The 16564-nt window shown below is 33.0% G+C and overlaps 2 protein-coding genes across 2 annotated transcripts in view; one reads left to right on the top strand and one right to left on the bottom strand.

Annotated features, from left to right (window-relative positions):
- LOC119838828 (probable G-protein coupled receptor 158) overlaps positions 1–16564 on the top strand; it is a 136628-nt gene that overhangs the window by 84042 nt on the left and 36022 nt on the right. Inside the window, exon 3 of the mRNA XM_038364956.1 lies at positions 9121–9304. Within this exon, the coding sequence (XP_038220884.1) occupies positions 9121–9304 (184 nt within the window). The remainder of the gene's footprint in view (positions 1–9120; positions 9305–16564) is intronic.
- LOC119838830 lies at positions 1909–2950 on the bottom strand. Its single transcript, XM_038364958.1, has one exon. The coding sequence runs from the start codon at positions 2905–2907 to the stop codon at positions 2284–2286; it is 624 nt and encodes a 207-aa protein (XP_038220886.1). The 5' UTR covers positions 2908–2950; the 3' UTR covers positions 1909–2283.

Below are 16564 nucleotides of genomic sequence, written 5' to 3'. Positions count from 1 at the left end.
CTTATATTAAAAATTATTTTATAGTTTTTAGTTTGACGTGCTTTAAAAGCGTGTTTTTTAGTTTTTTAAAACTATTTTCATTTTAAATATGCCTAAGAAATTTTAAAAATTAAAGGTTTTATGTTTTACTAGCATTCCGCCCGCGGCTTTGCTCGCGTAGTCACGGATAAGATAGACTCGGGGGGTTACCGACAAATTTCCCGTTCCCGTTAGATTTCCGGGATAAAAACTATCCTATGTCCTTTCTCGGGTCTAAAACTATCTCTGTACCAAATTTCAACCTGATCGGTTTAGCCATTCTTGAGTTATAAATAGTGTAACTAACACGACTTTCTTTTATATATATATACTAGCTATCCGCCCGCGGCTATGCCCGCGTAGTCGCAGGAAACTAAGATCTCGCATGTCTCGCTCGTCTCCTGGGTCCAAGCTACCTCTGCACAAATTTTCAGCCAAATTGGTTAATCCATTCTTCAGTTATAAATAGTGTAACTAACACGACTTTCTTTTATATATTTAAGATGATCATAATATATTACTTTAGTAGGTACATAACGAAATAACTGTTTGAATATCTAGTTTTTATTGTGTAACATTACACGCACACATATGTTCTATGCCAAAAATGTATTATTACTCAATTATAAAAGTTTATTATTGCGCCATAGAAACAATCTGTTTATATTTTTAGTAAAGAGAATAATATATATGTTAGAGGAAATGTATTTAAATGCATCATTTTACACAATTTCCCAGGTTTGAGTATTAAATAATTTTTAAAACAGTATTTTATACATTACCTCAACAGATTTTAAATTGTACACGTTTATAGAATTTACAATAAGGAGCTTATAATTTTAATATTTATCTGTTGGCTTGCTATCACGAACAGTAAATATCCGACCGCAGTGAACTCTGATAGTTGCAATTGATTATAAGTCTGTTTGTCATTGCTGATCTAATATGGAGATACCCGTGTAAATATTCATTTTTAATATAAATACAAGTCGAAAGATTCATAAATTTTTTCCTCTAAATTAAAAAACTATTGAGTTGGTTTAATCGAATATTAAACGTTCTGTCTTTTTCACTTTCAAATTATAAATCATAATTAAGAGAGAAGAAACTAAACTATGATCAGTTGAGTATTTATTCAGCTTCGGACTTTTTCATTCGTTAGCGTTACTGACATATCCTTTTCCTTACCCTTCCCAGTCATTTCCTTTATTCCTATCGCCAATCCTTTCTTAATCCCTTCCCAAAAAGTCGGCAATCCATTTGTAGAGGCGTAAGGTCTGCAATGGTCCTTATGCCTCTTCAAATGTTCATGGGCGGTGGTAGCGCTTACCATCAGGCGTCCCACCAGCTCCATTGCCGACTGTAACATAAAAAAAAAAATATGCAAATTATAAAAATAATAAAATAAATTACTATAACTGCATAGTATAAAACAAAGTCGCTTTCTCTGTCCCTATGTATGCTTAAATCTTTAAAACTACGCAACAAATTTTGATTGGGGTTTTTAATAGATTGAGTGGTTCAAGAGGATGGTTTATATATATAACATCTTTATCAATAATGCATCTTTCAAACTACTCCAAATTTAAAACTAGTATATCATACAAGAATTTCCCTATTAGAGACATGAGATTACTTTACATTTATTAATTTAGTTTATTTGAGACTTTGAAGATAAAACGGTAAACATCCACATCATTCACCGCATATTATATTTTTATCATGAAAAAAATTCGCAGAAATGTCACACGAAATTAAAAGTTCACAAATTATCGTCTGATGCATTACTCAAACGTATAAATAAATTTATATGTTGAATATGGAGTTCTATAAAATTATACTTGTGGTATCTTTTATATACAAAACAAACTGGATGATTAAAAAAAAGTCCATTATTAATAGAGCTTTATTAAACCAGCATTAATAAGGAAAAATTACATATATGTAAGTTTATTTTTGACACATTCTCTGGCGCAGCAGTCCTGGTCAAGAATAACTATACCAGCGGCAAATGAACTATAATAAAACATATGCAGAATAAGTCATAAACTTATTTTTCTATAACTCAAAAAAACTCGCGAATACACGAGTTATAGATGCTGTTGATATTAAAATTTAACACAAATCATACAAGAAAAATAAAGCATTTCACCAAATAAACCTTAGCGTTTTCTTTGAATTATCACTTATAATATTCAGCGACGAGTCAGTAGTCCAACACAATTGTAACATGTATTATCATACTTTAATTATTATTTACTCGACCTATTTAACGACCTTATTATTAGGTGAGAAATTTAAAGCGGGTAATCCATTCACTCCATTTCTATATAAATTACCGATATCGACAGGTGGGGAGTCCTGTAAAACATTCTGAACTTCTCTGTTTATATTCTCACCACATGGACCAGTCGTTTCAACGCCTATTGCTATCTTATATGGAACAGTAACTACTAAGAAATCATCTTCGTGATACCATTTCGCATCGTCCATTTTCAGTATATCTGATAGCACTTTAACGTCTTGGAATACTTCTGTTGACTTCGCAGCTTTTACAAATACAACTCTATGTTTTATCTGCACTGACATACTCCTTTCATCAAACCCTGGTAGCTTGTACTTCAAAGTATAACCGTCTGGTCCAAACATCTCTTGAGCTATATTGGAATGGGTCTTGCAGTATTCTTGATATGCCTCGTCACTTTCAATAACCTTGTCTGCAATCATGTCGAACTTGAAATCAGGTCCATGTCTGTGATGCCATGGATGACCGTGATGATGATGATGGAAACGATGAGGTGGGTGATGCCAACAAGGTCCCGGTCCTCCATGGCACCAATGACAATTCACCACGGTCAGCAGAACAGCAAAAGCTATAACACGATACATCGTGCCCGGTGATCATTTGATAATGCCAGTTTGAACTCGCGTCGCCTTTTAATAAGTTCACGATAAGAATATTTATAGCCATAATGTAACGTGGTTTTCCCTGTTTTGTTTATTAAAGTAAGCATTATATTGCATCGCTGTATAAAATTGTGCTTTGAGTAAAAAAGGATCTGGGAAATGCGTAAAAAATGTTGTACAATTAAAATAATTGATTTGAATTTAAAAACCTAAAGTGAATTTCGGTTGTAATTATATGACTGGTTTGGTCTAAGATATTCTTCTTATATTTAATACTAGCTGCGCCCCGCGGTTTCACCCCCGTGAGTCCGTATCCCGTAAGAATATCGGGATAAAAATCCTATATGTTATTTCAGTTGTCTAGCTATCTACGTACCAAATTTCATTGAAATCGGTTTAGCAGTTTTTGCGTGAAAGAGTAACAAACACACATATCCTTAAAATTTTTTGCATTATCATATAAGTAGGATGTTTCATACATATATATTATAAGAACGTTGAGGTGTCGAGCGATTTTTCTCTAGCCACTCTTTAGTGTAGACAACGAAGCTTGAATAGTAGTACTTTATTTTACGGTATATACTTGTAAATTGATGGTAAGGATAGACTTACCCCCCTGCACCCTTAGTTCATAATATTAATTGAGAAGACAAATGCTCATTTTTATGTAATAGTCCTAAATATTGTTTAAAAACAATGCTGATAAAATATGATGGGCTTATTTACAAAATTCTTATTAATATGTATCAAATTTCATTGTCGATAATGTTATTACTAAAAATGAGCCAATATACAAAAGTAAACAATCTTGTGACAACGAAATTTTAAATGATGATCCAATAAATATTGTAGACAAGGTAAAATGACAAAAGAGATAAGACATAATAAAACATATTATTTAAGTGTTTATTAATGTTGGATATAATCGCAGCGCTAACTTTTATAATATTTACACACTTCAAGCTCTTTTAGTAAGTAATAAATAATCTGTATTTTATCGTTTTTGTTATGTACTAATGTTGTGAGAACTAAATAAAGACGATTGTTATTATTATTATTAAAATAATTAGTATATTTATTGAGTATATCTAAGTATAACTGTAGTACAACCGAACATTTAAAAACAGCTACTTTTCTTTAGGCTCTTTTTGCAATCGTAAAACCGCATAAATTCTTAAATAATCTCTATTCTTCAATAATAAAATTTTCGATATTAAATATAATCGGAGCAGCATGTACAACGTTCCGAATATTTTGATTTATAAAATTATCACACGAAGTAGTCTTCTCAATTTCCATTTCTACCTTATACGGAACACGAACTTCTAAAAAGTCACCATTAAGATACCATTTCGCATTTTCCACTTTCAGTATATCAGACAGCAATTTAACATCTTCAAAAACGTTTGTAGAATTCGCAGCCTTAACAAACAGAGCTCTATGTTTCATCTGCACTGTTATGTTGTTTTCATTAAAACTTGGCAGATGGTACTTTAAAAAATAGCCGTATGGTCCATACATTTCTCGAGCTACATTTGAAGTAGTTTTACAATATTCTTGATACGTTTCGTCACCTTCCATTGCTTCCTCTCCAACCACATTGAAATGGAACCATGTAGAATGTTTATGCAAACAACCGCCAGGCCTATGATCATGATGCTCCCACGAACCCTCTTCCGATGACTCTGAAGACCAATGACAATTGACCGCGGCCAGGAGAACTGCGAGAGATATGAGACGATACATTGTGCACAAACAATACTGAGATATTATGTCTGTTTGATATCGAATCGCCTTTTTATATCCATGATAAGTATGTTGATAAATTAAGTGTGGTTTTTCCTTATTATAATTATTATATTTGATTTTTAGGAAGCTTATAAAAGCATATTTAAAAGGAAGGAAGCCTTTTTATTATGATTAATAAGATTCACAAGTTTGTTTGTATGGAACTGGCGCTTTAAATGAACAGATTTGACTCAAACTTTGTACATTTAACAAGAGTCAGTGGCAATAATTTCATCAATTTGTCTTATTAACTTCGAAACTAATATTGTATTTTAGGTTATATTATTAACTAAAATTTATTAAGTTATACACAAAAAAATATTTATATTTATATAGTTGTTTGTCGCTCTGTACCTTGACCATATTCCTAATTACTTTCTTTCTTTGTACTTGAAAAAAATCAAATTTTATTGGAACAAGCTTATTTCATAATATTTTTGCTTATTTTAAAACATGTTTATTGTGGGAGCCGAGCACGCTTCGGCACGAATTGAGCCAGTTCCTTTCCACACCCAGCCTTTTCCACACTCATCCCATTCTATGCCTCTTTGCAGTAATCAATCTTTTCCTTTTCCTTATAAGCTGGCAGTACATTCGTACAATGTTCATGGGCGGTGGTGATCGCTTACCACCAGCTATGTTAACCGCTATGACATAAAAGAAAAAAATCTTAGGCCCACGATATTTTCGTTCACAGACTGTAACAGGATAAAAACAATGAGTTATTTTAAGATCGTTTATCAAATGTGGAGAGACCAAGTGTCAAAAGTGTATATCAAAACCCATGTATATCAGTGTCGCACAGAGGAATAAATGATCGTGACTTATAGCCTATGACGATATGGACAACGTATGCTTTAACCAGGGTTATAAACTATAAACAGTCTGTTTGTCTATCGATATATGATTCTTAAAACACGAACCAGCATAAAAATTTTCGTAGCTTTAAATTTTTTGTCAATCCCAATTAATGCCGCAGAGTGATAGGGGTACCGAGCATTCTGCGGCACAAATGCAGCACGGACCAGGTAACAACAAATGGTTCAAAACCCTTAAAGAAGATCGGGGTGAAATACTAGTACTAGCATTTAAGTGCAACTATTGGTACGCTTCGTTGCCAGAAACCCGTATCCTTTCCTCACCTTCCTTAGTCCTTTCCTTTATTTCTCTCATCCATTATTCTATACCTTTTATAGTCGGCAATCTATTCCCAAAGACGTTAGGCCTCTGTAAATAGCCTAACGCCTTGTGAATCTGCATGGGCGGTTATAGCGCTTACCATCTAGCGACCAGCTCCATCGCCGACTATGACATAAAAGTTCTGAATTCATACCACAATATAAGTGATCATTGTAATCTAACTTTGCAGAAAGATTTGAAATAATATGTTGACCTCCTACTGCGTTGTTACATTACGACTGGAGAACGTATCCCTGTGTAATTGTTTATATTATAATATGCATTTACTATTTTAAATTACTATTTTTTATAAGTAAGAATCGGTGCAATAGGCTATCCTATACAGATAATATACAAAAGATAGATAAATGACATCGTAAAATTATTTGCATAATCTCAAAAATATAACTTTAATAAATATTCATACGAAGCCAAGATAATAAGCAAGTGAGCGCTATCAGTTAATGTTTACGAAAAGTTTTAATATTCTCTCGAGAGTAATCAGTAGTAATATACAGACCATCGTATCAACATGTTTCGTGTGATTTTGTTAATATCTATAATTCTTAATGTTGCTAATTGTACTCCGTGTCAATGGGGTGATTGTGGTTTGAATGTTGATGTCGGAAGACAAATTAGTAACAGGCTAGTCGATTATTCAGATTATCCAAACCCCAACGCTTACACCCTAGACAACTATGTCCAAGATCAAGGTGAATACCAACATTCCGGTGACGGAGTTGATCCCGATGAACACTTTCATGAAAACAACGTTGGAAGCTTCAACTTGGGTATTCAGATTTCAACCAATGTAAAACCTCCTAATCGTGAAAAACCAGTTAATAAGCCCACAAAATGTACAAATAAAAAGAATTGCAATACAGGAAATAATGCGCAATCAAACAATGGAAAAGGCCCCCACCATGGACATGTGAAACCTACTAGGAAACCTCCAAAACAACCTAAAAAACCAGATACTGTTCAAAAACCAACCGTTGATTGTACAAAAACTAACAGTTGTGGAACTAATGTAAAACCAACTAAGATTACACCCAACAAAGGTCACGTGAAACCTACTAAAAAGCCTCCGAAAAATCCTAAAAAACCAAGCATCAAGAGTACTACTGAAAAACCACCTCTTAAATGTACAAAAAATAAATGCGATTCTGAGAATACCGTGCAACCAAACCAGGCTACTACTATATCTCCCAAAAATACCGGTACTAATAAAGGCAATAGTAAATGTATAAGTAAAAAAGTATGCACTATAACACAAAATGAAGAAGGTAAAGAAGTTGAAGACTGTACGTACTACAAGGATTGTAATCAAACAGAAAATCCTCATGGAAGCAATAAGTCCAAACCCAAAAAATCGGTGAATTTTGACTTAGTATTTGATAACCTTTCCAAAAAGGTAATTGCTTTCGATAAAGCAATCTTGATGCACTGCATGAAATATCCGATTGAAGTCTTTGAGTTTTACGGTAAAGACAAGTATTTTTTAGAGTATAAACTACCCATGGGATATAAGACTGAGGATTTTGACGTGAAATTAAAGCATAGGGTTATTTATATAAAATCAAATAATCAACAACTTGGAAATTTTAATGATATAAGATTGTTATCGAATATGTTAAATATAGAACAGATAAATTGGGAGTTGCAAGGTGATAAACTGAAAATAATGATTCCATACAAGGTACCGTTGGAACAGCAAAATAAAATAATATGTCCTAATTCAATAAATAACAGTACTATACCGATCTTGCCAATGGATGACGAGGTATTTGTTTACAGAATGTCTAAACCATAAAAAATCCTTATAGTATTAGTACAATTGATGGATGTATGAATTGTACTTAAAATTTCGCTTTATTTTTTAAATATGAAGCATATCTTGTTAAATTACGTGTAAGTGTTTACTATGTTTTGATGATATTTGTTTGTTATTGTGCATCTAAATTATGTCTAAGTTAAGTTTTATAACTGGTAACGACCTACACAAGTTATAACTAGTTCTAATTTTTTTTAATTATAAATAAAGGCTTTGTAAATGATCTGTTTTGTTTTCATTATTATTTTTTTTTACCGACAGTCAACCGGTTTGAATTTCTAGGGCCGTATCAATACTTGCTGATAGAGTGACTGATAGGCTACTTAACACTTATTTTTGGAGTAATATATTATTACTCATATAGTCCCTTATTTCACCTCAACTTTTTATTTTATGCGAACCGCTTCATATTAACGTAGTGGTGCTATAAATGCATGTTGCCATTACTTAACGACACATATTAGTGAGCGAAATTAACACATAAAAACAAATATACACATCGTTTTTTTAACTCTATTAAGAATATATATTAATGTTATTCAATGACTTAAAATATGCTATACTCGTAATTATTTTTTTAACATATTTAAACGGTGAAATTTTTCTGACCTTTTGTCTCTTATAATATCACGTCAAAAGACATTTTTGCATCTATATTTCAATAAAGAATAACAGATATTTATTTGTTTCATAAAAAACTAGTTCAATACATGATCCTTTATAGTTAAATGAGAAATAGCAAATATTTGTAGTTAGTTCATATAATCTCGTTATTAGTTACGTTGGTTTTTAGTAGATTTTTTAATACATTAATTGAAACAGACTCTTACATTTCGGCCATACCAATTAATTAATAATAATTGTGCTCCCTTAAACCTTGTGTTCCTCTTTCCTTATAGGATTCTTATAGTATTTCAAAAGGATATACATGTATGATATTTTCAGGAGTTTAAAGCTCAGAGCTGTTCATTCGACTCGATTTTTCTCTACAAACAAATAGATTGTGAGGCTTGCATTTACCCAGACATACCGGTTACTTGATCATCCATTCAAATCCACGTTCAAGTGTTAACTAATGTTTTGAAACAATCCTTATTATAATTAAAGTGGAACTATATCTAATAATAAATAATATTATAAGTTGATGGAGAAATTCTTAGTATTTTCTTGTCTTTGATTTTACGCGAGTATTATACATTTAGAAATTAAAGACTTTTATCGGACTTTAAACGCGTTTTATTCATTATAATATTATGTCTCCCCGTGACCACGCTCGCTGTAGTGTTCGAAACGTCGGGTTAATAATATAATGAATAAATCGCGTTTAAAATCCGTTAGAAAGTCTTTAATTTCTACATGAGAAATTCTTTGTAAGACATTCTTAAAATTTCCAGGTTACAACACGTATACGTACAACGATACGGCGCACACAGAGAGAGAGCAAGATGAGATCCTGGCAGTGACGTATGATGATGGGAAATGGTCGAAACCCTATTACGACTGCGGCGGTGGTAACATCTGGATGCTGACCTACACCGTCCCTTTCTTCGGATACAACAATGGAACGTATTTTTTCAAGTGAGTCCGCTACTTGATTCAGTCAAATTAAGTAATTTCTCTTCATGAAAAGGTACGTGTCTCCGTGAATGGTCTGTTCGAAATGTGTTATAATTCCTGATGCTTATGAGCTTTGCTTCGCTCTTTTGGGATGCAACCATTCCTACGCTACGTTAGTAAGCCAAAACTGTTCAATTATCAATAAACATGCATGCACGTGATATATAAACGCGTTATAAATTAAACATTGCACCCCTTTCCGAGTGGTATACGAATACATTTTTTCCGATTCGTGTTATTTTTTTACTTCCTTAACGATTAATTTACTAATGTCTCAAATAACTTAATTATGAAACCGCCACACAATTTTATGACGGAGCATTATGTAAATCTTAAGAAAAATATTTTAATACACTTCGCACCGGTAATTTACATTTTTGCCGAAAGGCTTGGCATAAATTAAGACAAGTCTGGAATTCCCTTGTGAATTTTTTAAGAGGGTAGACATCAGAAACATCGTTCCCCATAGATGATATACACCTACAAAGTAGCTGTCAGCGTGATGAATAATAGAATAACGGAATCAGAATTTTAAGATGTCCCAAAATAATGAATTTCAATTGAACTAAAATAGTACAATTTCAAAGTATGATTTTTTAGTTTTATGCTATTATAGACTCTTTTCAAATGCTGTTAAGTGCGAGAATCTATTAATGTTAAATGTTAATGTTAATAATTTTGTATGCAAGTGTGAAAATACCACAAAATACAAATATACGAAATGTTAGCTACAACGGTATCGCTATTAGTGTAGAGGAGGGCATATGTTAAATTCATGGACGGTAATAAAAATGAACAGTGACGTCATAAAGAAAATAAATTGGTGTATGAATAAAACATTTTAAGCTGATACATGTGCTTTTATATGCTTGATGTAGTAATTCCATTTAAATTATGATATAGATGGATCGTAACGTGATTCGCGGTATATCTTTAATAAAAGCCTTTTCACAGTTCACACAATTTTGACAAATAAACCAACCCAACCGATAGGGTTGCAAGACCACCTCCATGGTACAGTGATGAACACGTGAGTGTAGAACCGAGGGGTCCTGGGTTCGATTCCCGGTGGGGTTGCAGAAATTTAAAGGAACTAATTTAACGCGCTCTCTTTCAAAAAGAATTGGTTAAAAATTTATAAGAGTAGTCAAAAATATTGTGAATTCTTCTCTTTTTTGAAGTTAGTTAAACATCTTATATAAATACCCAGCTAGGGTATTTATGCTAAATCAGCACTTTTTCTCTTTTCTTTGGATTACACGGTCTTAAGTTTAGAATGGAGATTAGTGAAACAATCTAGGTATCAACTCAGCTTTGTGCAGTTAAACATCCTTACCTAACTATATATATCAAAGAGACTGGTTGTTTGTTTACATGCCTTTCTTACACTGTAAGATGTTCTTATGCAGGTGATGTTATAAAACTCCGATTGACCGTTAGATATTATAAACGTTTCTAAGTATGGATGTATATATGTATGTATGTATGGATGTTTGTTACTCTTTCAGGCAAAAACTACTGACCGATTGCAATGGAATTTCTGCTCTATACTCAACAAGGGGTCCTTATTTCACTCTGTTGTGAGCACGCTGCCCTAAGGATCAACAAACCGTCGAATAACGTCGAAGTTTCTAGAAGCATTCAATAACATTAACTAAATTAATTCAAGGGACGTTATCGGAAACTACCAACTATTTCCTTTAGTACCCTTCGTATAAAATGATGCCCAACCCGTACAGTGGTTAGTGACTCTTGAAGTGTTACCAGTTGTAAATAATTTTCTCTGTAATATGACGATCCATAAGCACTTCCAAAAAAGTGTAGTTTTTTAATTTGTTTATTAACTAGCTTCTTCGTGCCTCGCACGCGTTAAATACAGTAATTTATAAAAGAAATAATTTAATAAGTCATACATATAAACCTTCCTCTTAAATCACTATATCTATTTAAAAAAAAAACATTAAAGTCCGTTGCGTGTTTTTAAAGATTTAAGAATACATAGATTATATACATTATTTATTGTACACATGTGCTTGAACAGAGAGAAAAAATAAAAAGTCAATAAAGTAATATGTAAGATAACAGGCACATATGTACGAAAAGGCGGCCTTATTGTTCAAAGCAATCTTTACCAAGTGACCCTGTTAGCAATTTTATTAAGAAAAAACTAAAGCGCATTCTTAACGTCCAAATCTCTGAGATAACAAACCCAAACAAAATATGTAGTCGAATTGAGAGCCAAGTCCTTATTTTGAAGTCGATTGACTAGATGTTATGTTTGTGTTCGAGTAATTTTCTTTACATCATCGTCTACAAAGGTATTAATTTGGTATACAGACAGGCTATTAATAAATGCTATAGAATATCACGTGAAGGCCCATATCTTTTTCTTAACCTTACCAATCCTTTCCATTACTCCCCTCATCAATCCTTTCCTTTATCCCTTATCTTTTAAAGACTGTAATCTATCTGAGGCGTAAGGCCACCAGCTGGTGGCCTTACGCCTCAGATAGATTACCAGCTGGTGGCCTTACGCCTCAGATAGATTACAGCCTTTAAAAGATAAGGGATAAAGGAAAGGATTGATGAGGGGAGTAATGGAAAGGATTGGTAAGGTTAAGAAAAAGATATGGGCCTTCACGTGATATTCTATAGCATTTATTAATAGCCTGTCTGTATACCAAATTTCATCAAAATCCATTCAGTACTTTCAGCTAATAAATATAAATAAATTCTAATATTAGTGTGAAGTGTGATTTCTGTTTATCGGCCATCTTTTATGGCAGTTTTTTCATATAAAATTGGCAATTTGGCCGGTGGTTCGCCTGTAGTGGCTAGTTACCCGCTTTTATATAAACAATAAACAATAGTTTATTTATCAAAACATTTTGTTACACATATGTATATAAAACAATAAAAATTGTCTGAAAAACTTGTCTAGGAAAGTAATTGTTACAGATTCAGGTCATTGGTCTAGCTGTTTAATGGAATGAGTGCATAATAAAATAGCTAGGCTATTTATCAAAAGCAAAGTTAGCGACATATAAAAAAACCAAACAAATCATAAAATGAAATAACCATTTGTTTATTTTTCGAAATGTAATTTCTTCTTAATTTATCAATAATTACTTTTTTTTTAACCTTTGTGTTTTTTGTATGTATGAACGTAATGTTTTCCATGTACCACGAGCAATGCCGGGGCGGATGGTAGTATAACATAAAATAATGTATGATGTCAAAGTTTTCCTATTCATATTATCCTGTTTATTTTTACAACAGAGATTTACATGTTTTGGGTTTTCCAAGTGTGGCATTTATATTTTAGTGTTATTATTCTGATAACATAAAATAAATTGATTACGTATAGGTATTTGGGACTTCACAAGACATCTCTTTAAGAATATTGTAATCATTACTGTAAAAATACATATTACACATATGTATATAAAAAAATTAACCCCTATTTCCCTTGGTCACACGCGTGAACACGCGTGAGCGGCTGGACCGATTTCGAAAATTCTTTCCCCATTAGAAAGCTGCAATTACACTGAGTGACATAGGCTATATATGTACCACGGGTGATACCGGGGCGAAGCTAGTACACTTTAACACCGAATAAGTGATGGACATTGCTGTGATACTAGGAACAGAAATAATATTGAAATGCCTGTTTTCCAACTTTCTATAGTAAAAAATTATATGCTTTTTGAACAAGATTTATTATCAGGAAATTATGGGAACTAATATTTCATTTGACAAAAATCTGAATCGCATTTGTATTCAGTCAGAACAATATCAAATTAAAAAGAGACACACGGGACGCATCTTTCATTCATAAAAATAAGCATCAAAATCGGTTTACTAATCCATAAGGTTCTGAGGTAACAAAGCCAAAAAGATACCGGCAGAATTATAATTATTATTATTGATTCTTTTATTTAAGTCTTGTGTTTAGTAGTTTAGTGTTGTCTACCAATAGTAATGGAATAAAGGAAAGAAATATTTATGAATTATATATTCACATACATGCTATTTTACGAAACAGCGTCCCACAGACTACGCAAGATTTATTTAAGCAGTATCACTAGGATTTACGACTGTCTGATAAAATGCCTGATAGTATATTTAACACTTTATGACTCATAAAAGTATTTTCCCACATTGCAATTTGTAATTTTTTACCGACTTCACATGAAAATGTAGGAGGGACTGGAGTGTATTTTTTAGGATGTTAGGGTTCCGTAGTTAACATGCAATGCCATATCTAGTATTTTCTTGCGTTTGATTTTACGCGAGTATTATACATAAAGAAATTAAAAACTTTTTAACGGATTTTAAACGCGATAGGCGATAAGGGAGACTGGTCTCCCTGGGTCTCCCCGTGACCACGCTCGCTGTAAAATGTTCGAAACGTCGGTTTAATAATATAATGAATAAATCGCGTTTAAAATCCGTTAAAAAGTTTTTAATTTCTAAATGCTATATCTGTCTGTCTTCCAGAGTTGAGATCAAAAACTGTTGATGCTAGAAAACATTTGGCGGTATATACGTTAATCATCATAATGAACGTAATGAACAAGTTTTTTGTTAAATTTTTAGAACTGTATCAAATGTAATTCCATCAAATTATCAGAACTATATCAAATGTAACTCGTTCAAACTATATCAAATTTTAATTATACACACGACAGGCAACAGTTTCAAATAAAAACGAATAATTAAAATCAAAAAAGCTTCGACTTGACTTTATGCTGCACTTTTTGAAGGCAATATAATAAAATGAAATTTGTTAAAATTATTTATAACTAACCTAACCTTAACAGAACATATCCAGAACTGTGTGGACTTTTTGGACAGCCGACCGTCAATAATAAATGAAAAGACAATTAAAAGACCCCAATGCAATATTATAACGTAGTGTAATGTAAGTGGGTACCCGGCAAATACCACTAGAATAAATAAATGATAATCTTCCTCGGAGTCTAGACCATACATCTTTAACTAAAGTCAGGTTTGCTGCAAGGAATAGGCTTTTGGAGTCAACAGTAAATTCTATTTAGTTATTTATCGATCATCTGTTTGTTTTGTTTTCAACCGAACTTAGAAAATGTGGATGTAATTAATTCGATTGTATTTGTATGTTTGTTCTCTCATAACTTTTTACTGGGTGAGCCGATTCTTGTGATGATTTTTTTAATTAAAAGCTGGTGCCTCCTCTGTGATCCCATTTAACTTTGGTCTAATTCTGAGATATAAAGGTAGCTTAGTATTCGTAATACAACATTACGTATCGCAATGTATATGTGGGGGTCTGCGTTCGAATTTTGAAATGTTAACATTTCTAGATGTTTCCTAGTCCTATTAACCGACCAATGACCAAATATCAGGTGGAATTAATAACGTAATATATATCATGTGGAGTAAACTCATTCGAATAAAAAAGAAAATTGAAAATCATTCTACTGTTGGTGGATTAATCGGTAAACACATTCAGTGAAACATACAACTTTCCTTTGTTTAGGTTGGTTAATAAAATGACTCTTATTCTTTTACTTATCATTATGTAATTTTGTTTTGTTCCGACTTAATATCTTCATCATCAGCCCATACATGTTTCCACTGCTGGGACATAGGCCTCCTATGAGGGTTCAGGCCATAATCCACCACGCTGGCCAAGTGCGGGTTGGCAGATGTCACATGTCGTCGAACTTTTGATTCTTGGACATGCCGGTTTCCTCACGATGTTTTCCTTCACCGTTTTTAAGCAGTGGTGATGTTATCCACATTTGCAGATAAATTGAAAAATCAATTTATTTCCTGCACGCTCGCCCGGTCTCGAACCTCGACTTATCGATTTTGAAGTCCGAGGTTCTCACCACTGAGCCACCACTGTATCTTAATATCTTATTTGAATGTATTTGGTCGGTTACTATACGTCTAGGAAACATCTAGAAATGATAACACATTTCAAAATTCAAACGCAGGCTCCTGATACAAATTTTAACCGCCAAAAGCTTGTAAACTACGGCTTAAAGTTACACAACAGTAGTATAATGGATGCAACTCGAAACCACGACCTTAACAGCTACGGTTAAATTAAACCCGACTAGGTTAAATTTGAATGCTGTAACTGCATAGAGATGTGTCGCTTAATCCCTTGAATTAGAGTTCAATTTCGCAAAAATATTCTAGCAGCTAGTTCAAAGATGACATTGGACAATAAATGGATTAACTTTTTAAAATGAAATAAACGATCTCGTAGATTGAATTATTTTACATCGAAATGAAACTAAAATGTTTTTTTGGAATTTCTCTCATGCTTAAACTCTGATTCAAGATTGACTACCACTTTGGTACAGTGATTAACGCATAAGGTTTGATCTCTGGTGAGCAACAAAAAGTTTTAGGCTGCAGAAAACAGAAGTCATTATATATCATTCACATCGAGAGCTGTTTCCTCAAATCCTTAGGGCAATTAAAGTAATGTGCTGTGATGTAATGATACACTGAGTCTCTTATATCTCTCTAATCTGAATCTATTATAATGGCATTTTTATGATTTGTTTTTTATGACTTTAAGAAACAGAAGAATTTTTTAAATGATTACATAATTGTAAATAACTAACTGCGCCCCGCGGTTTCACCCGCGTAAGTTCGTATCCCGTAGGAATATCGGAATAATAAGTTGCCTATATGTTATTCCAGTTGTCCAGCTATTTACGTACTAAATTGCATTGCAATCGGTTCAGTAGTTTTTGCGTGAAAGAGCTACAAACACACACACATCCTTACAAACTATCGCATTTATAATATTAGTAGGATATTTAATCATCCCAACGTTTCGCAACCAATCGCTATGAAAATCTGTTAAAAAGGGTTTTGGGTTTTCATTACTGTAACTTTGTTAAAAAATTAAGGCAAAACAAATGACGATACACGTCATTCACATCACTACTATTTGAGATGATGAAGAAAACATCGTGGAAAACCGGCATTCCAAGAATCAAAAGGTTGACGATAGGTAGTCTCTGCTCACACTTGGCTAGCGTGGTGCATTATGGCCTGAACCCTCGTAGGAGGCCTGTGTCCCGGGGACGTGTATGGGCTGAGGACGATGATGATGAAATGACGAAAACTGTTAAGTACCAACAAATAAGTGTTACAGCCTAAGCAGCGCTATTAAAAATGGCGCAACAAAAACGAAGCATGTTTCCAATCTTT

Source organism: Zerene cesonia, unplaced genomic scaffold, assembly GCF_012273895.1.
Source record: "Zerene cesonia ecotype Mississippi unplaced genomic scaffold, Zerene_cesonia_1.1 Zces_u005, whole genome shotgun sequence".
Taxonomy (NCBI): domain Eukaryota; kingdom Metazoa; phylum Arthropoda; class Insecta; order Lepidoptera; family Pieridae; genus Zerene; species Zerene cesonia.
The sequence above is the reverse complement of the archived record's forward strand: the minus strand, read 5'-3'. Positions and strand labels throughout refer to the sequence as shown.